The sequence below is a fragment of the Rhamphochromis sp. 'chilingali' genome (assembly GCF_963969265.1).
Source record: "Rhamphochromis sp. 'chilingali' genome assembly, chromosome: 7".
Taxonomy (NCBI): Eukaryota; Metazoa; Chordata; class Actinopteri; order Cichliformes; family Cichlidae; genus Rhamphochromis; species Rhamphochromis sp. 'chilingali'.
Genome location: NC_137934.1, coordinates 4573559 through 4596087, shown reverse-complemented (window position 1 = coordinate 4596087; position 22529 = coordinate 4573559). Strand labels below are relative to the sequence as shown.

Sequence of the window (22529 nt, the reverse complement as noted above, 5' to 3'; positions counted from 1 at the left end):
TTCTTATTCTCATGTATATATCTCATGTATATCTCATGCACATATCTTTCTTTCTACATAGCACTTTAATTCTTATTGTTTGCACTGAAGCACCGCAGCAAATTCCTAATGTTGTAAACCTCAACATCTGGCAATAAACCCATTCTGATTCTGATTCTGATATTTATGAAATCAGGGGTGGTCTCAGGCTAATTTTATCCAACAATAAGACTAACAGACTCATTAATTTATGGAGTTAAAGGTCAGAAAAAGCTATTGAGGGATTTACTGGCTTCAACATGTAACTCCTGTTTAATATAAAGAAAATTAAATTTTAAGTAAATCGAATGAAACTTCTAAGTCCAAATAAGCCTGACATGATCTATAATATCTTTGCCATATTATGAAAGAGTTTGACATTTAGAGAAATGCAGATATTGTTAGGTCCCCTGGGTTTATAAAGTCCCAGTGTTTTGAGTTTTTTCGTTACTTTATGTATTTCCTGGTTTTTCTATAAACTGATATTCCAAAGTTTTGTTTCTCATTTAGTTCATTTGATTCACTTTTATATGATGCATAGTGGCAACAAATAGAATTGGGATAACAGGTCTATTGCTTTACTGCGTAACTGGTAACTAATTTTCAAGTAACTTGACCAACACTGGTCTCTAGTCCCTTTGTGTCAGTTTTGTGGTCATCTAGTGATTCTGGTTTTAGTTTCTCTGCTCTGAGTTCGATTCTGGTTTATTGGGTTTTGTTTCATTCCTCGTTATAATGATCATGTTTCCCCCGTATTCTCTAAGTAATGGTCTGCTTGTGATTCCAGGTTTTGTTACTTCATGTTGTACCTTAGTAATCTTTTTATTTTCTGGTTCTTCTCGGTTATGTGATATTCAGTCGTCATCCTCTGCATCTGTATGTGTCCCATCTCAGTGTTTACATTTCAAGCCTCCATTTCTGTTTCCTTGTTAAGATCATATATGTGGATCTGTCACTAGTTTAGTCATTTCCCGTCGTTTCCCATTCCAGCTATGTTTATTGTTCCCTTCAGTGGTCCCTGTCTGTTTCTCCAGTCTGTCCCTATGGCTGTCTGGGTCTCTGTCTTGTTTGTGTGTGTGTGTGTTTGTTTCTTTTCTTATTTTGATAGTCTCTTGTCCCATGTGTGTTTGTTGAGTTTTGCTATCCTTGGTTTGTTAGTTGGATTCTGTCCCCCAGGTGTCTTCACCTGTCCTTATTTAATGTGGGTGTTTAAGTCCTCAGTTGTCTTCGTTGTTGCGTCGTGCCTCATTCTATGGTACTGTGTGTGCCTCAGTGTTTCCCTAATTCTGTTTCCTACTGGATTACTTTGGAATTACTTTGAGGAAAACAAATAAAAAACCACTTTGGAATTTGCTATTTGAGACCAACAAGCAATAAATGCTCATTGTGTGGTGTACTCATGAATCCCCTGCCCTCCATCCTTTGGGTCCTAAACCTGCCTACCACATAACGTCACATGACACCTACTGGGTTTTTATATCATATGTCCTTCATACAATAATAATGAAAAAGACACAAAATGAAACAGTGAAAGTGATAAAAAAAATAAACAAAAAACATGTTCAAACAATAAAAACTAAAGTGAAATAAGAAAATCCACTGTGGAAGCTGTGAAACTAAAGTGAATTAAAAACAAAAAGTCAAAATGCAATAACAATAAAAAAAACATTAGAAAATACAAAAGAGATGTAGAGTTTTAAAAATAAAGTGCGAGACGCCGACTGGAAATGTCCTTGGCACGAATAGAGCATTAATGTGTAAGTGCAACAATTAAGAATACAGACATTGTATTAATGTAACAATCTTAGATGAGTGTTCACAGACTGGCCATAGGTCGGATAGAGTCTGTGCCAGCAGAGGCCTCGGGCATCATTAATAAGGCCAGAGCTGCAGCTGAAAACAAAGTGTTTTTGTGGTGAGAGGTTTTGGCTAAGATGGGCGGCAGGATATATCTCAAAAACACGATGTCCGAGGTGGGAGAGATCAGCCATAATGTTTCCTGCTCCATGTCTTGGAGGTGTGCAGGTCCTGTACAGAGAACAGGCAGCAGCTCTCAGCAGAGAGGATGATGGTCTGCAGTCTGCCCTTTGCTTCGCAGTTAAAGCAGGGTACCACATGGTGGCACAGGATGTGAGCATAGACTCAATTACGGGGGTGTAAAAGTGCACCATTATTGACTTTGGCAGGTTGAACTTCTTCAGTCTCTGCTGGGCTTTTGCTGAGACTACTGACGACTCAAGGTCCTGGATGATGATGGTTCCCAGGAAGCAGAAGGACAAAGTGTTAACTGCAGAGTCACACATGGTGAAGGGAGACCCGCATTCCTTCTGGATGCCACAACAATCTTTGCTGTCTATCGAGCACAGTGTGCCAAGAAGTTCTGCTACACCGGATAAATTCTGCAAGTGCTAAAGTAAAATACATAAAGAAAGAAAGAAATACTAGCAGCATTTAATACTCATAGATTAAAATGTTCTTCAAAAAAGCATAAACTGCTTCCATAAAAATACTTCTATCACATTTCACTGGTACGACAGCATGTACCGTCTAGTGGCTGTAGCTTCAGATTTGCTGTAATGCAAATGCGAGACTTGTGTAAATATTCTCCAGAGGCCCCTGGCAAGAAAGCAAATTAGAATCTTTTTGGAAATGTCAAGCTTTTCCATTAAATTGCTTTTGTTTTATTGAAATTATATTATAAAGAACAACAAAATAAACTACCACAGCTATGCAGATGACACACAAATATATATCACAATGTCACCAGGAGACCGAGGCCCTGTACAGGCTCTTGGTAAATGCATTGAGGAAATCAATGACTGGTTGTGCCACAATTTTCTCCAACTAAACAAAAACAAAACTGAGGTAATAGTCTTTGGCGCCAAAGAAAAACGATTACAGGTCACCAGAGAACTTCAATCTATACATCTAAAAACCACAAACCAGGCGAGAAATTTGGGTGTAGTGATGGATGCAGACCTAAACTTAGAAAAACACATTAAGACAATAACAAAATCATCTTACTATCACCTCAAGAATATTTCAAGGATAAAAGATCTGATGTCTCAACAGGACCTGGAAAAACTAGTCCATGCATTCATCTTTAGTAGGCTTGATTACTGTAACAGCATCTTTACAGGTCTACCTAAAAAATCAGTCAGACAACTACAGCTCATTCAGAACTCTGCTGCTCGAGTCCTCACTAAGACCAAAAAAGTGGACCACATCAGTCCAGCTCTGAGGTCCTTACACTGGCTGCCTGTCCGTCAGAGGATAGACTTTAAAGTTCTGATGCTGGCCTATAAAGCTCTGAATGGTTTAGGACCAAAATACATCAGTGACCTCCTGACCCAGTATGAACCATCCAGATCCCTCAGGTCACCTGGATCTGGTCTTTTATCAGTTCCCAGAGTCAGAACCAGACACGGAGAAGCTGCATTCAGCTTTTATGCTCCTTATATCTGGAACAAACTCCCAGAAAGCCTCAGATCAGCTGAAACAGGTTGAAGACTCACCTGTTCTCAGCTGCATTTGAATAAAGCACCAAATCCACACTTTTAAGCTTAAATTTCAAAACTTACATTTAACTACTGATCTTATCTATTTCTGATTTTATCTGTTTTGATTTTATATACTGTTTTGTTTGTTTGTTAAGCTTAAATTTCAAAACTTACACTAACTACTGATTTTATCTACTGTTCTGATTTTATCTGTTTTGATTTTATATACTGTTTTGTTTGTTTGTTTGTTTGTTTGTTTGTTTGTTAAGTGGGTTTAGAGCTCTGGGTAGCTCCCCAGCTGGGTCTAGACTGGGTCTAGAGAGTATTTTAAATTCAGGGAATTTAAAATAGAAAGTAGCTCGTCCACAGAAGGACTGGTAGCTCCCCTTACGATAAGGGTTCAGATCGCGCGAACAGGTGTGAAATGTGTGTGTTTAGTTAGTTTGTTTGTTTGCTTGTTTTAATCAATTTTAAATCATGCTTTTTATTTGTTTTTGTTTCTAATGTCTCTGTAAAGCACTTTGAATCACCTTGTTGTTGAATTGTGCTATACAAATAAATTTGCCTTTGCCTTGCCTTGAAATTAGAGGTAACATTTTTCTAATAATGGGCATCTCTTGAAGTGTTTACGGCATGAATTTGGAGCAAGGAGAGACAGTGCTGCATAATATCTTTGGACAATTTACCCCAGTATGCATCAGTTTGTTTACATGTGACCTGGTAATGAAATTTAAGTCAGAGCACTCATGTCAAAGTGTATCATATTGTAAGGAGAAGGGCACACGAGGTCTGAGAACCAGGAAATGAGGTTTGTTAGGAGGGTAGCGGGAGGCTCATTAGTTAGGGTAGGTTGTCCAATAATCAGAAACTGACTGAGGCGCAGCAGAGTGGACGTTCGTGAGAGGCAGAGGTGATAAACTTTGACCTACTTTTACATTAATTATTTAAAATGTCTTTCTTATGTTTTTGTAGCCAGCAGTGAGGTCAGCTTTAAAATGTAGGCAATCAGCTGTTCAATCTGTTTCACAGTGAGCGCGTTTTATACCGTCTAATACCACACGTTACCCCAAATTCATTTTTGCTTTTCATATTGTTATGAAATCTTAGGCAAGGAAATAGTTGTTCGAAGTTTTTTTTGTACGCTTTATTAGTTTACTCAAATGTGCATTTTAACTTTAAGATCTAAATAATAAAACCCATAAATATTAATCTTAAATACTTGTTTTGTCTGCTCTTAAAATTAGAAGAAATAGATGAAAATGAACGTGACTTATTCAAGAAATTACGCTTTTGCCATTACTGCTGTTAAAGTGACCCCTCCTGATGGTTCTAGTGTAAAGCTACAATCATTATTATTACAGTAATTATATTTTATGATAACTCTAGCACATATACGTTGAGTTAGGGAAACTCTAAAGAAGGAGGAAAAAAGGCATGTTGTCCGCTTATGGTCACTGATTAAATGTATTCATTATTAATTACGGTTTGGAGCTCTCTTTAGAGATATATTATCCTCTCTTGATAATGTAAACGTGTACTAAACTTCCAAATGTGTCTGTTTGCACACAAGCAGAAGCTGCACCTACACAGTTCATCTGTTTCAGCTGTTTGCAATATGGCGGGTGGATAGTGCTAAGTTAGCTGAATGCTACGTTAACCATGTGCCTCACCATTGCTGCACTTGATGATGCGTTTTGCTTCTTGTTGCTGGTTACTCTAAGTGTCTCTCTCACACACCCACGTGCACACACTCCTAAATGCCCACTGGAGTTACACTGAACAATGCAATATGTTAAAATTGTTAAGCCCCGCCCCCACGTCCTCCGCCTGTCATGTCAGGCTGCAGGTGTATGCCTGACTGTCGCTTACACCCACGCACATATATAAATACTGACACAACCTCCAGAGCCAGAGAACAGCTGTGTGTCCTGCCCCTTCATTTTTAATGAAAGTTGACAGTTTTCCTCATTCTGCACCAAATCACTCTTGACCTCTTATAAACGGTCGATATTGGTCGCACATGTGAATGTAACAAACCTGTTTCATTCAGCGTTGATTATTTTGCTTTTTTCTCATCTGCATATATTTGCAGAAGCGTGGCACAACATACGGAGAGTGAACGTCTTCAGGACCTAAAGCAACCAACCTCCACATTTTACACAGCCCTGAATATCAAAGAAAGAACTCAATTCACACCCCATAATTTAACTTTTCTTCCACAAACTGCTTTTGTGATAACCAAGGCACACTTTGCATTTGATGTACTCGAGTAGCAAAACAAAGAAGGAGGAGTAACATCTCTATTCCTCAACCGGTTTTAACAAAATGTTTGCAAAAGAACAGGCGCTGAATATTTTCCAATATACACATCCATTCGTGGCGCAGCTGCAGGGGAGGCTGACACACCGGAGCTCCATCAGCTCATCACGCCTCCCCTGTATAGAACGTGCTGGGACCTGAGGTTGGGGTTGTTGTTGTTGTGTGTGGGACACAGCTGAAAAGCTGCGGCCGTCTGTTAGAGAACAGCAACCGGAATAAAAAGTGTTAAACGTGTGAACTATGTAGTCGGGTCTGTCATTCATGCCACAGTGGTGCCGAAACCCAGGAGATGGCATGGCGGAACCACAACTGGGCCAGTAGTGGAGGCGCTGGCCCGAATGGTGGGCGAGTTCGCAGCCATGCAGAGGGAGCAGGTGGCCAGGCGGAACAGCTGCAGGACCAGTCCGAGCGTGGGATGCAGCTGATAATGAATCTGGCAGCTTGATTCGGTTCCTGGCTGACCCCCACGTGTTCATGGAGGTCAGCGCGCGGGAGGGACCTGCCCAGGCTGAGTCGGAGGTCAGTATGCCATCTGGACTTGCTCATAACAAGCCGGAGGTCCGCACCCCGAAGCGACCTGCCCAGAAAGAGTCGGGGATCAGAGTGCGGGAGGAACTGTTCTGCCAGAGCTGGTGGACAGCGTGCGGGGAGGAACTGTTCTGCCTGACTCGGAGGTCGCCATGCCGTCCAGTCCAGAGGCGTCCTCACCAGAGGCCAGTACGCTGTCTTGACCTGCCTCAGTTCCGCCAGAGGTCAAGATGCTGTGTGGTCCTGTGTGGCTGTATGGTCGCCTGCCAAGCCGCCTGCGAGCCCCAGCTCGTCATGTCCACCGCTGGACCCGCGGTCGGCCCCCGGACCCAGCTCGTCACCGTCGCTGGTGATGAGGTGGGCCCCCTGGTCAGGTCCGTCATTCATGCCACAAGGACATTTGAGAAAAATTAGAACTTTTATTGCGGCTAGTTTCTTAAACCACTTCATAAGATTGTTTGAGGGTTAAGAGTTTCTTCTGAGGTAAGATTATTTTAAGGGGCTCATCTTGTACCCAGAAATATAGCCAAGCAAACATTTTTGTGTGCGTGCAAATGTAAATAATCAAGAGAAATACAACTGAACTATATGTGTGGACCACTCCAAAGACGTGCACGCTTTCCTTCCTTCCCTCTCCATGGGAAACCTGCCTCTGCAATCACCATGGCGATTCCTACTCAACAGGATGACAGTTTTGCTTTGACGTGAAGAGGAGATATGCAGTAAGCACACACACACACACACACACAGGTTGCCAGGTTCTTGACAATGTTCCCTGTTATTTCTCCCCTTAACAACGCTCTTTGCAGATCTAAAGGCTCATCGAGGCTTCAAATGAACAAGCTAATTGGATTAAAGAGACTCAATTGAGAGAAAGCCAAGTGGGCTTTCTCATGAGAGAGAAAATATGTAAATAAGAGGAGGCCACTAGAGCAGCATTGTGGACAAGAGTGATAAAGAACCACAACAAGACTGAATTAGCTGCTTACAAATACAATAACGATAACACGAGGACGAATAAAAACAATGCAGGTTTATTTGTTAATGTGACAGCGGTAATCAATAAGCCACTGTGGCTGTCAATAATCAACAATGTATTTAAAAAATTAGCAAATTAGCCCAGGGAAATATAATGTGAAGAGACAAAGATTTGCTCTCGCTCATCTAGTTTGAAGAGTCAAAATTTCAAGCTAAATATGTCATTTCTCCATTTCTCTCTGATAAAAACATCTTTATGGTGTTTTTGTGAATCTGGGCTGATGCCACTATCATCAGGCCTGACTAAAATTTGCAGACTGTGGATATAACTCTGCTAGTGCACCTGCAGTTCATGCGACTTTTGATCAGATACTCATTGAGATGTCTGCACACCTTTTTCTGCTACAGCTATCTGAGCTCCTACTCACCCAAGAGGTTTTTCCAAGCGACTGCCCAACGATCCGACTATCTCTCCCAGAGTACAGTGGGCTTGTCCGAGAAAGTCCTGCAGAGTCAAGGAGAAAGAAGTGAGCCGACACATGTTTTTTGTCAATCAGACATTGCATTACTCCCAAACCTGACCTGCTGATCAATACAGAGTCCACCCCCAAAGGCCCAAGTCTTTTCAAATACCACTACCTTCACCTTTGATAGATCATATTAGCAAGAAGAAACTGAGCCTTCCTCCCACCAGCCCTCACACCTGCCCCAGTGTGCTCCTCCACTTCCTTGGGAAATTAAACTGCCTTCACATATTGAAGCTTTAGAGCTGATGCTGAGAGAGCCAGAGACGTGAGTGCACCCGCCGCATCCTAGAAACCTCATGGATTTAAAACAATGATAAGTTGCTTTTCAGTGTCAAAAATGACCAGCCTTCAGAAAACATGACACCCATAAAACCCTAATTTCTCCCATATAAATATATTTAAATAAGGATTATAGAAACATGCCTTCTTCATGGGTCTTTAACTGGGGGTTAGATCATTTGTCTTTGTTAGATAGTATCTCTAATATTTGACCAGAGCAGCTCCAAGCACCACTAACATATCGGATTCTCTTTGGTCCATTGATTAGCCTCTCAGCTTTATCTCTTCCCATCTATCTCATCACAATTACATTCCTGCAGCCACACAGTGTCAGTCTGCTATGAACATATTTGTTTTGGTGGAAACGTGTGCCGAAATTAGACCAAAATAATAATGATAATTTCCATCCACCATGTAGAGGTGAACCCGTAAATCCACAAATTACCTAGCAACTGTGTCTGCTGCCTACATGAGGTCCATCTGAGAACTGGCTATATGCAACTAATGGCTAAATATATAACAGCATGAGCAAGAAAAATATTTAATGAGAAAAATAGCTGTGTGGGTGTAGCACCTTTCAGCACTTTTACAGAAAGAAATGAACTATTTTATGAGATCCAAAGAACGAGGGAATGTGAGCAGATGAATCTAAATCTACATCTTCAAAAGGATTATAATCATTTTGGGGGGTATCTCATAGCTTTTTAAAGCTCATATATACAATTTGACAAGACTGTGTTATGACCAGTTTTATCACCTGCAGTATTGGAAGATAACTAGAGGGAATTCACTATTAGCTATTTAATTCTGGAAGTTTCCTGATGTTTAAAAGCTTTAGGCTTGAAACTCTGTTGACTTATAGGCTCAACTGTCACTGTGGGCTTTCATGTTTCTTGATTTCTTATCGATACACAATCGGTGGTTTTACAATAAAAAACACAACGCATGTTTATATAAAAAAAAACATAGGAAAGAGGAAACATACCATAATAGCTAATTTCAGGCAGTAAGCCAGTAAAATACTATGTTAGATAATAATTAGCAATTACTAAACTCAAGAAAACAGCTCAAAACAAATGAGAAGGGGATGTTTTGCTGATGGATCATTGCACAGAGAAATCTGCCTCTGTCCTGACAAAGAAGGAATCACAGCTAAAAGATCTTGTTTAAAAGAAGGACACATATGCTTTTCCATCTGGTGATGTGAAGCTTGAAATTCTTTACCTGCAGTTTATATTTAAACTATTTATTGTAAATGATCAGAAAGCAGATTACAGCAATGAAGAGTACCAGTGCTTGTTTCTGCTAGTACCACATTGCAGATGTGGTACTAGTGCAGTTTTACTATTGAAACATCTGAAACCTGGCTATTTGTTATGATTTTTAAACCAAAGCCTAAATATTAAATATATTTCTTTTAGCCCAGACATTTTTAGTAGCTACCTCTTACATTAAAAAAAGCCAATCAAAAAGCACACGATGTGAATATACTGCACTTACTGTACAAAAGACACCCTATTTTTCAGGGAACATGTTTCAAATTTGGTTAATGTCATATGGAACGACCCAGATATATGGATAAAAACCGAACTGGACACACCAACATTGAGTGTTTTATTTTCATCCTTACTCTTTCTGCTTTTCCTTCTATATCAGAATCAGAATCAGAATACTTTATTGATCCCTGGGGGAAATTATTTTTTGTTACAGTGCTCCATTTTAAACCAACATTAAGACAAGACAGACAATACGCTAACTAAGAATAGTACAATATATACATATATATACATACATACATACATAAGTCACTTATAAATAAATATTTGGAAAAGAAACATGTGTAGCTGTAGCAGCAAACAGTGTGTTAAGTGGATGCGTTGTACAGGGAGATGGCCACAGGCAGGAATGATTTCCTGTGTCGTTCAGTGGTGCTTTTCGGTGCCACACTAGTTCTCACCCAGGTCCCAGCTGAGTCCGCAGCCTACAGCTCCCAATGTTAAAACACCATCTAATGGGTTAACTCCCCGGCTTCCCCCATAGGAGCCACACCAAGGCTGCTGTCTCTGCCTGTATGAGATTATTGATTTCAAACGAGTGAGCCAAGGGGGAGCAAATCCAGAGCACGGAGGGAAAACAGAAGAGTGAGAGAACAAGGGTATGGCAATGAAAGAGGATAAAAAGAGGAAAAGAAAAAAGAAACAGCTAGGGGCATCACAAGAGGAAATGATTGCATCCAGAGAGACATCAAACCCAATAAAATAAGAAAAGAAATATCCTGAAGGGAAATATTAAGAGACTAAACCTGCATTGGAGACTGTGTTTTGCACTGTAGCACCCAATTTATCTCCTTTTATTTCATACACTTGTCATATAAACGCCAGCAGTACATTTGCAGTCTTTATAAATGTGAGCAATCAATTTTAGAAACGATGTTCGGCAAAACAGTAAGTGATAAGGTAAAGTATATGGTTTTGGGGTTTTTTTTTAAGGTCAAAACATAAAACACGATTACTGTGGCTCTGCATTAAAATCAGTGTGACTGTTGTACTTCCATTTGCGCCTATTTAGCCGGAGGCCACATAATGATAACGCACAGCAGTCAACAGGTGCATGGGGCCTTAGTGAAGGTGAAATATAAGCCTGGCTACAATGCCTCCACAAAGGTTCCAATTACAGCTATTATATTTACTTGTATTGGCTTATAACTGGGCTGAAGAAATACCATAAAAGAAGAAAATAGATCATTTTGACAACAGTGTTGCTAGAGGGAGAAATAGAACAGAGGACATGTTGGCATTTAGATGGAGTTTAGTACACAATGCTCCATTTGAAGTGTACAAAAATGCTACCATTATTTCTTCTTGTTTTTTTACATCACCATAAAGGGTATGTGTCTGTAATATGCTACGCAGGCAGACTTGTTGAGCTGGATACTAAACGCCATGCAATGATAAGAACTAATGGCTCCAGTGTTTCACCTTGGGGAAAAGCAGCATTGGCTGTTTGCAGCTGTGCTCAGAGGTAGACGTTGACACAAAAGTCAAGTGAGTGAAGGTTGAAAAGCAAACACACTTTCCAAAAAGTACAGTCTGAAACAAAAGAGTCGTTTAGAGTGTGTAAGACTGTGGTCTGCTTTCACCTGCTGCTTGGTTACAGTTGGAGAAAACAAATATTTGGTTAAATCGAAGTAAAGACTTTGGATAACCTTTTATAAACTTTACAACATGAGATCTACTTTTAAAATGCTCAACTATTCTACATTACTGGACTGACGAGTTCCTAATATAAAGTTCAGTTAAAAACTATCCCCCTCCTTCTTGATTTCTTAGATTTTTTTTCATGTTTGTCACACTTAAATGTTTCAGATCATCAAACAAATTTAAATATCAGAAAAGGATCATAACAGAAAATCCGAAATTGTTTTTTTTTTTATATTATTATTATTTTATTTATTATGAGAAGAAAACAATTCCAACTTACCTGGCCATATGTGAAAGACTAATTACGCCCTAAACCTGATAACAGGTTGTGCCACCCACCCCAGCAAGGAATGCAATCAAGCGTTAACTGTCAGTGAGTTGGAGAAATTGTGGTCTACTCTTCCGTTCAGTCGAGTTGGAGAGTTTGAGCGGGGAACTCAAGGGTTAGAACAGGTAACCCACTGATCAGAAGGTTGGTGGTTCAATCCCTGGCTGCTCCATCTGCATGCCAAATATCCTTGGGCAAGATACTGAACTCCATGCCACTCACCGATGCAACCATAGGAGCGTGAATGTTAGAAAGCACTTAAGCATAGAAAAAAAGTGCTTGTATAAAATGGATGAAGGAGCTAAGGTGTATAAAGCACTTTGAGTGCTCAGGTAGAGTAGAAAAGTGCTATTTAAGAACCAGTTCATTTACTCCTTTGAGTCATTCAGAGGTGGACTTGGTCTACTTTGGATCATTGTCTTGCAGCATAACCCAAATGTGCTTCATCGAATCTGTTCTGAAACATGCAAGTGTGACAAACACAGCAACGTGTGTTATGGACACTGAGTGAAAAAGGAGAAAAGACAGCTGTGTAAAAACGATATCCACTCTGTCATCCTCAGCTACTCTTTTTATTGCCGTCCATCATTTTCACTGCTGCTGTGACTTTCTGCGACTTGGATAGTCAGGCTCACGTCATTGTCCTGTTACTAGAGCAACCACCATGCTCAAACGTGTCTAAGATATCACCATAAAGCTGATGTTATAAGTACAGGTGTGTGCAAGCAAGATTACACTGAAACCCAAGCCACTGAGATATATACACACACAGTGAATCTCACTAAATGGATCAAAGTGATGCATGTAAACAGCTGTTTCCTAAATCACTTGTTAAAGCGCAGACTGATAATATCACTCATGTAGAGAAAAGACAGTTAACAACAAACCGCGGTGGACATATTTTAAAAAGAGACTAAAAAGAGCAGACATGAAAGAATATACAGATTCTGCAAATCAGCATGCTGCATCAATTCAATTCAATTCAATTTTATTTATATAGGACTAAATCACAATAAGTCACCTCAAGGCGCTTTATATTTTAAGGTAGACCCTACAATAATACATACAGAGAAAAACCCAACAATCATATGACCCCCTATGAGCAAACACTTTGGTGACAGTGGGAAGGAAAAACTCCCTTTTAACAGGAAGAAACCTCCGACAGAAAAAAAAATGTGCACACACACACATCTGAATACGCGAATATCAAGATTTTTAATGCCAATTCTCTTGTCACCTTATATTCTTATTTATAGACTTTGGTCCATGTAGACAGCCATCTCTTAAAACCTTTGATGTTTTTGTGTTTTTTTGTTATGCATTCAACTGTCACTTTCCTGGGCACACCTGTTCAACTGCTACTTAAGGTAAAGATGTAATCAGCAGAAATTCAATGCATTTAGATGTGTAGACTTGGTCAAAGTAAACATATGAAGGGGGAATACAGATGATTTAAGTGACTTTAAAAGTTGCACAGTAGTTGGTTCCAGATGTGAGTGTTTCAGAAACATTGCCTGGTCTGATGAGTCTTGTTATCTGTTGTGAGTTTTACATGGCAGGCTCAAAATCTGGCATAAACAACATGAAAGCATGGCTCCATCCTGCCCTGTATAAACAGTTCATCCTGTGCTTGTGATATAATGGTGTGGGGGATATTTTTCTGGCACCCTGTGAACCCCTTAGTATTTACCGAGCACCATTTCAACTCCATAGCCTGAGTACCGTTGCTGACCTTGGCCATCCAGCAACACTTATGACCACAGCGTACCAATTTTCTGATGGCTGCTACCAGCAGGATAATACACCATATCACAAAGCTCAGATTACCTCAAACTGGTTTATTGAACATTACAATAAGTACATTGTACTCAAATGGCCTCTACAGTCATCAGATCTCAATCCAATAGAGCACCTTGGGGATGTGGTGAAATGGGAGATTTGCATTATGGATCTGCAGCAACAGTGTGATGCTGTTATGTCAATATGGAATAAAATCTGTGAGGAATTGTTTAATTTATGCCACTAAGAATTAAAGCTCCATGTCCGAGCAAGCTGTACCTAACATAAGGGCTACATTTGTTCGGCATAAAGATATATTCAGACCAAACGAAGTTGAAATTGAATCATACAACTCTAGCTGACAATTTCATGAATTCTAAATACATTCGATTTGCACTGACACACATTTGCCTTTATTTATTATTTATTCAAGTGTGTCCTGAACACACCACAAGTCAGCAGACTAATGACCGGAGTACTCTTATGTGGTTGGAAAGAGTCTAATGACAGGTAATGATATGGTCAGCATTTACGTTCACAAAAACACAAAACAATACACAAGCACTCACGTGTTTCGACAGGTTGGCACTCTTCGAATCGACATCATACCTGCAGAAAAAAACAAAAACACACTGTGAATGCATTAGAGAGTGATGGAGGGTGACAGGAGCTCGGCTGGGAACACAAAAGGGATTACAGAGAGGGTAAATCAGTAATGGGGTTAAGCATCTTGTCACGCAGAATCTCAGCGGAGGCTCTGGGAATTCACTTCCCAACATTGCAGGATCACAGTCATCCTCTATTAAAATGACACTAAATGGACTAATTGGCAGTCACAAGTATATCTGCGAGGCCATACGTGTGAACGACTGAAACAGAAACGATGAACTACTGACTTGCTAGGTGAAGAAGTCTGTCCTCGTTTGTTTTCATCTATTTTCATTACTGTCACACACGTCTGAACAGTACTCACAACTCTCAATCCTCAGTTTCACCTGGCAACCTCTTAAAAACACAATATTTGAAGCGAGACAAACTTCTCCAGAAATAGCCCCTCCAGCTCTGAAGAATGGGAGGCAATCAGGCGACCCATTCACTCAGCAATCTGAGGTCATTTCACAGCTCAGGTCATTTCACCCACCACTAAATATGGATTGGCCTCTGCTGGGTAATACAGTGGGGGAGAAATGCTAGGCAATTTTGTTACCTCACATGGATGTTAAAGGTGATGTACAGTATATTCTGTGTGTGGCAGGATTCTCCTTTAATCCAAATCCAAGCATAACCAATATTTAAAATGTCCCATTTCAACTCAGTGGGACATGTGACGTGCTTTATCTTTTTATCTTTTTAGCTGTTTAGAATGATATCGGTATATGCCTCAGCTTAGGGAAGTGTAAAATTAAAGACATATATCAGTGCACTATACTTCACAGTGAGCCCTGTGGAACACAATGCACTATCATAATTCATAGTGAGAGGACATACTGTAGTATTTCACAACCTCTGCTCCGTAACTGTTTTGTTTTCATAGAGATCTCACTGCCATAAGCCTGAGGGAGTAAACATTCTTCAATCTGGTATCATCTCAGACAGCGTTACCCTTTGCAGGCCAGCAGGACCAGCGACATACAGTCGTTGATGAGAGAAGCAGCAAGGCTGCACGCACACATCCGGATACTGTAGACACTGTAGCTTTTGAGGTTTAAACCTGTACTATTTCTAATGGCCAGCTGAGGTCAACTTCTGTAGTTGGAACGTCTCATTATATAAAAGGCTTTTTGGGAAAAGATTTCACATTACTCAAATTTCTTTGTTCCCAAAGATTGTTTCTTGGTGTAAGACTGCAGTGTCCCTCAGACCAAAACCAAATCACATCAAGGCGGCGACAGTGAAGACCCTCGAGACTTCAAGGCATGACTTTCACTCAATGGGAGCCATCACGGTGGCTATCTTTTATATGCAGTCTATGATAGACACATTCACCAAAAGCGCCACACATAGGAGTCTCACACACGGATGCACACGCTGAATGTTACTGAAAATGGCACATAACCTACTCACAGACCCACAAAAAGCCTGTTTGTTTTTTCCCTCAGATGTCCAGTTCCATTCAGAAAACCACTCAAGAGACACAGAGTTATGCATTCATTCATTTATAATCACATAACCAATGAGCAGACATAGACGCAACACGCAAACACACAGATGTCCTTACATGTCCCCATCTTTCTATGAGATGTCATTCTTCCAATAGATTTAAACTTGCTCACCTGATATTGCAAATACAATGATAAGTGCTAATCCAAAACCTGCACACCTCTAATGTAAGAGAGCAACAGAAGACAGGCGGGGAAGCCACTAAAAACGTCCACATAGAGCCAATAGGGCATAAATTTAGCTTAAAGATCATTTGCTTAAGAAGCTTCGGTTGCAGTGACATAAGCGGTAAACATCGGAGTCTCTCCCATCATTCAGCTCATCTTCATTTCATCTGAAATACTACAACACTCATAAGCAAATAACAGTTCAATAACTGAGCCCCACAAAGTCGGTAAAACACAGAAAGTAACTTGTTTGTGTACATGTGAAAATGTACACCGGGCTGTAACATGGTGTGGAACACAAGTGGAGCAGCCGCCATCCCCCAGAAACCCTGGTTGTTATGGCTACCTGCTAAACTTCACACAAACTCACAAACACATGCACCCAGACACGCACATTGTCACCATGGTCACGCATGTGGCAATGCACACACAAATTGCACGCATCAATTTGGGTTTTGTCTCTCCACCACAAGACCCTGCGACACACCTCCTGTACATATGAGCTCAACACATTACTCCTGGCTTAACGTGCAGTCTTAGTCAAGAGCAGATATGAAATAGAGACCACATTTGTTTGGGTTACAAAGTCACATTTGACGTCTTTGTGTGTGTCTACCTTGTTCTTTCCCTCGTTTTGCTATCTATCATGAATCGACTAACATCGACGCAGACACACTAGCTCCTCTTCACGGGAGAACTTTGAGATCCCGGTGGTGCTGTCGCCATGGCTCCCTGCTTTATAGATTAGAATATAAATAATAAAGCCACTGAAAGCCCCATAATTCAGTAACAAATGTGACCTGAGAGCCACATGAGATGGAGAATCCCCTCACCTAATCTAAGACCCTACAGATAGAATCTTTTGCCTCCATGGAAAGAAGTATGAGACAGCTGTGCTCATAGCACATGACTCAGTCATCAGGACATCACCAGCAGAAGAGAATCAGAGCTGTGTACTAGTAATATATGAGACAAGACAGTCTAAATCCATGCATTAGATACAGTATATAAAGACTGCAAACTATGGGCAACCGTGGTAATCTGCTAGGAACCAAAGCAATCACAAGGAGGCTTCTGGTGCAACACCCACCCACCTTTCACAGGAGGTGTTGCTGCTGCTCCGACCTCCTACTTTCTTTGCTTAAGCATGGAGAAGCCTCAGAACCATAGAGATGGAAATAACAATCATCTTTGTGACTATGGTAAAAACAGCCACATTTACCACTTAGAATTTTTCATTTCAATACCTCTCAAAGCTTTCATGAAAGCCAAACCGATATTCAGTGAACTATAACATCATCTATATCCAGAGTCTTAAATGCAAGTTTAGGAACTAGTCATGTCACAGTGATGCAGAAACACACACACGCACTTGTACATGTTACTTACAGGTCAAACCGGAGGTTCTGTCGCTCCTCAAAGAAGTAGTCCAGAATGAATTTCCGAACAAAGTCTGGGTTTAGCGTGTTGTCAATCACCTCTGTTCTGCCAAACTAGACAAAAAAAAGAAAAACAAAGATTAGGAGACAAACAGTTTGGAAATCATTCAACTTTTTACAGTCTACAAGTTTACAATCTATAATATGTGAGTATACATTTCTGCAACTCGCCACGCTTAAAAGCTCTAACCTTTCCCAAATCACAGCTTTTACCAGCACTTTATGACGCTGCAGTGACTCGTGTAAATATTGTATCCACCTGCAGGTTTTTCCTCAGGAGACACATTAGGCGAGAGGCTTGTTACAGAAGATTATGTACAGCTTTAGTGTAATGAATGCACCGCAGCTGAAGTATCAAGTCAAATGGGGTCAGTTGGGTTCCGATTTGGCATTTAACTCAGCCGGTTAATAATGCATGGAGATGACGGGCTACTCGGATCTATGAATAACTGCGAATGATTGGTGCTGAAAGAATTGCCCCCTGATTTGCATTCATGAATATTTACTGTAAAACGTATTGTTGATGGCGGCTCGATCGTAATGAAACGTGCATGCGTTCTCTTAATAAAGTGGTGGCTGTTGGTTATTTCTACTAACTCTCGAGCACTACTACATCACAAGCCTTTCAGTTTACACTGTAAATCTTCGCGTCATTTCCAGATACCTGAACTGTACAAAAGCAGGCAATTAAATCTCACAGCGTCATTAGCCTAGGCCTAATCAAGGAAACTACATTTGCACATTGAATCTCTTCCCTCACTGAATCACTAACATAACATGCCTCAAATCCCACAAACGCCGGATTGAAAACAGTTGTATTGTTGCACTTTGTGTATTATGCAACACTTTGGTATTGCATCCATGTCATAAACATTTTATAAAGTACTGTGAGCTGTATTTAGAGTGTATACAACACTTTAATATTTTCTACTTTCCTCGACAATATCCCGTAGCTACTTAGTATTTAAAAATACTTGCAGGACATTATTTTACTTCTTTTGTCTGTTGGTCTTGCCGAAATATATACTGCACTAATATAGTAGTAGAGGCTAGGGTGCGTACACCAAACAAGTGTTAAATGTCACCTTTCTAACTTGTAAACCACAGCTGAAAGTAACCAAACCTTAAACACTGTGTATATAAGAATGGTTTTAATAGAGCTAGTCTTTTTATATTGAGGTGTGTTTTAGTTTTTTTGGCATAGGTAACGTACGTAGGCCCAGCCACCACTTGAGTCCAAATTGAAAAATCTCACCTGCTACTGGAAATGAAATTTTGTGCAGATGATTCATCGTGACCCTTTGACTTAATTAAAGTGTTACCAACAGGCTGATATTTGTGAAAAAGAAAGCAAACCCTTTTTCAATGCCAAGGTTTTATGACTCAGGATATGACAAAAAATGATTTGGTTTAGTTTAACATCCTCAGATGAACAACAACGCGTGGCAGATTATAGAGTATCGTTATTTATTTAACAGAAACAAAACTGAAATGTAGAAGCTGTGCGTGAAAAACACCGTGTTATGTGATAGCTTGTAGAAACACGTTTAGCAGCGATAACTTTAGATAACAATTTTCTGACTTTATCAGTCTCTTATCGTTATGGAGGAACTTTGGTCCACTCTTCTTTAAAACATCGCCTAAGATCACTGAGGTTTGTGGGTATCTGCTAATGCAAGGCTTTCAGTGCAACACCCTGATTCTTATCTATTTCAGCAATTCTGTTCTGGATTTACCGTCGTTGCTTGGAATCACTGTCCTGTTGCTTTAGCTGTCAGATGGTTGCACATCTGACTGTGGAATACTTTGGTGTACAGAGTTCATGGTTGGCTTGCTGACTGCAAGGAGCCCATGCCGTGTGGCTGCAAAGCAAGCAGTGGTTTGCACATTTGCTTGATAAGCAAAAGGTTGCTGGTTTAATTAAAACCAGAGTAGCAATTCTCCTTTAGGGGTTGTGCTAGGAAGGGCACCCGGTGTACAGACAGAGCTACCTGCTAAGGTGACCCCTTGTGATAAAGGAACAGATAAAAGTAACTTTTATTGTTATGAAATTTAACCGAGCGCTGTGGAGTCTGAGATGTCAGAGCATTACATGACTGGCCTTGTGGTGAAATTGTTGGGGCATCCATTCCTGGAAAGACTAATGAATAATCTTTCTCACTGTTTCTGACATGACTTGACCAATTTCAGCCAATTTCTAGCAACTATGCAAAAAGAACTCTGTTTTCTCCATAGTGTGTACATGGAAAGACAGCAGTGAAGTGGACAGAAGTTTAATAAAATGGAAGGAAATGTTTCAAACCCGGTTTGCACACACTCACCTCTCTCCACTCCCTGTTGCCCATGGCTTGTGTGTAGAGTACACATACTGTAAAAAGAGGCACATAAACAGTAGTTTTAATCATTAACTCCTTACTAACACTCACTTAGCAACTGCCCAGCCATTTTAGTCAGTGTCTACTTTATAATCATGTATAATATATAAGAAACGGGCAAGCAGTCTAAATAAATATTATTATATTGGTATTTACAACCAGCTTTTAACTATCTGACAGGTTGGCTGACTAACGGATGAATAGGAGAGCCTTACTTCATAAGACAGCAAGCAAATAAAATCAAAAAACAAATCAAATGTCATGGTATTTCATGGATCCATTAGAATATGACTGATAAGCCATAAATGCTTGAATTAGAAATATATATTAAACAAAGAAAAACATCAAAGCGTCTAATAGTGTCATTCACGAGTCACGAATATGTGCATTATATTCGCCGGCTTCAGATTGTGAAAGACATCATTTCGGGTGATTATGCAATTTCTCGAAACAAGAGAGTTCTCTAAAAAGCAAATTACGCAGCTCGCTCATCGTATACTTCATTCCTCAAGGCCTTTGATGTTCTTTGATGAGGATATGTACACATCCAAACACCCACGCAGACACATAAAATGTTGATTTTGCGTCTGACAGACAAACACTGGGGATACTTTTGGAGGGAACAGAGAGATTTAAACTTCGTTTGCCTGTATAGATCACTGCTCTTTCGATTTTTTAGGTATTTTTTTTTTACCACCGAGTGACATATCCAAGGTATCGTTCAGTTTTCAGGAACTTTGACATCCTGTTTTCCCGCTCTCCTTCACCTCCTTGCTCCTTCCTCCTGTCAGGCTGCTTCATATCAGGGGGCTAAAGTCAGTGAGCTCAGCATAATCACAGGAGCTACTCAGCATAAAAGCAGTACTAAATTTATGGTTAATGCCCATGCTTCCTGCTCCTAATCACTGTCATCTTCATCACTGTACTCATCACTGCCATCCCCATCACCTTGAGTCATTTTTCATCCATGCACGTGGGAATGTGCTGACATGCTCTGTTTTGCTTGCTGACTACGTGTGTGTGTATTAGTGGTTCATTACAATAGTCATCGCAATATCTTATTTTTATGATATGACAACAATCGCTGTTTCATTTTAGGGAGAAATCGATCTCACCCTACCCTCACTCCCAATGCACACGCACCCATACATGCACACTCCTCATGTGACTCATGCAAACAAATAATGTGAATAAATGTCTTTTAATTTTTGAATTTTTTCATCTCTAGTAATTTAAACAAATATTTTCTTGCTGCATTTTATTTTGAAAACTAGAAAAGCAACATTTCAGCGTCAAACTTCCAGCTTATGCGTGTAACACTGGCATCAGGTCGGTACTGCAGAACTGTAAAAATTTGGATTGGTGTATCCCTAGATAGTCCTCTTTGTAGCATTAAGAATAACTAAACAATGGAATATCAATATTTTCTTGGCGTGAGCTTAGTTTTCATATTGGACAGCAGGCAAGGTGTCACTGAAGTATGGCTGCTTGAAGTAAATATGCTGTGCCTTCTTAAAAAGAAACAAGATATTCAAGTACTTTTTTATGCAGTCCCTGCTTAAACTGTCTGCAGACACATTTGTCAAGCCAGCGCTGAAGCCCTCCTTCAACTTTATGCAGTAGCCCTGACAGTGTTATTACATTTATTTTAGCTGTGGGAAGAGGAGCGTGAGAATTGCCGCCCATTCTGTGAATCTATAGGGAGAATCTTTCAAGCTCTCAGGCTTTGTGTATTAGTCAGCCGTGCCTCAAGCCAAGACAACATATTTAGTGAGAAAATACTCAAACACAGATTGAGTCACAGCAAAAGAAATGCGCTTCGTTCATCTCCAAATTAATTGCTTATTTCATTTCCTTACAGCGCTCCCATAGCCCTTATTTTTCCCAAGTTTTTTCTCATGTATTCCTAACACTGTTCTTTTTGTTTCCTTTCTTTATGCAAATCAAATGAAAAGTTTACAGACACATCATGGAAATCATCAAGGAATCCCCTTTGTTTCCTCTTTATATTTCACTGACGCAGTGAAAAATATAAAACTAACTAAAACGTGGTCTTAGTGAGCGATAGAGAGATGTCGTCTTACTTGGGTCTGATTTGGAGAAGGTGTCCCTATCCAGCAGGTTTCTGTGGAGACACAATATGGAAAATAATTAGAAACACAGTTGCCTTGGAAAATGAATCCACGCTAACACACTGACTATTTATGTTCCCGGCTTCACATTGTGTTTACAGTAAACCTGCGAAGCGTCCTGATGAGGTGCAGGAGTACAAAAAATATAACATCCAAAGTGCTGTGTAACCACATTAGACACCATGCTGCTTATATTCACAGTTAACATATACAGTACAGACAAAGATAACCCGAGTAATTACAAAATGCAGCTTTTGAATGATGATTTTATTTGTTAAGGGAAAACAATATCCAAAGCTACTTTGCACTGTGAGGAAAAGTAACTGCTCCCTAAACCTAATAACAAGAACTGCAATCAGCCGTTTGCAGTAACTGGCAATGAGTCTTTTGCTTAGCTTTGGAGAAATTTTGAACCACTCTTCTTTGCAGAATTGTTTTAATTCAGCCACACTGGAGGGTTCCTGAGCATGAATGGCCTGTTTATGGTTATACCAAAGCATCTCAATCGGATCAAGTCTTCGTTTTGCTTTTTGAGACATTGAGAGGATCTGCTGGTCTGCTTTGGATCATTGTCCCCGCTGCATAACCCAAGTGCGCACGAGCTTCAGAGCATGAATTGATGATCGGCCATACTCCTTCAGGATTTTCTGCAAGTCGTCCTGAAGCAGCCAAGCAGCCCCAGATCATCACACTACCACCACCATGTTTGACCGATGCTTTGATGTACTTTGTATGAAATGCTGTGTTAGTTTCATGTCAGATTTAACAAGATACAAACCTTCCAAAAAGTTCAACTTATT

The 22529-nt window shown here is 40.1% G+C and overlaps 1 protein-coding gene across 1 annotated transcript in view; it reads right to left on the bottom strand.

The window, feature by feature from the left end:
* The window catches only part of LOC308399566 (copine-8), a 107532-nt gene that overhangs the window by 51120 nt on the left and 33883 nt on the right, over window positions 1–22529 (bottom strand). Inside the window, exons 2-6 of the mRNA XM_080886906.1 lie at window positions 21682–21722; window positions 19544–19590; window positions 17173–17276; window positions 14026–14065; window positions 7772–7848 (exon numbers count right to left, since the gene is read on the bottom strand). Coding sequence (XP_080743032.1) covers window positions 7772–7848; window positions 14026–14065; window positions 17173–17276; window positions 19544–19590; window positions 21682–21722 — 309 coding nt within the window. The remainder of the gene's footprint in view (window positions 1–7771; window positions 7849–14025; window positions 14066–17172; window positions 17277–19543; window positions 19591–21681; window positions 21723–22529) is intronic.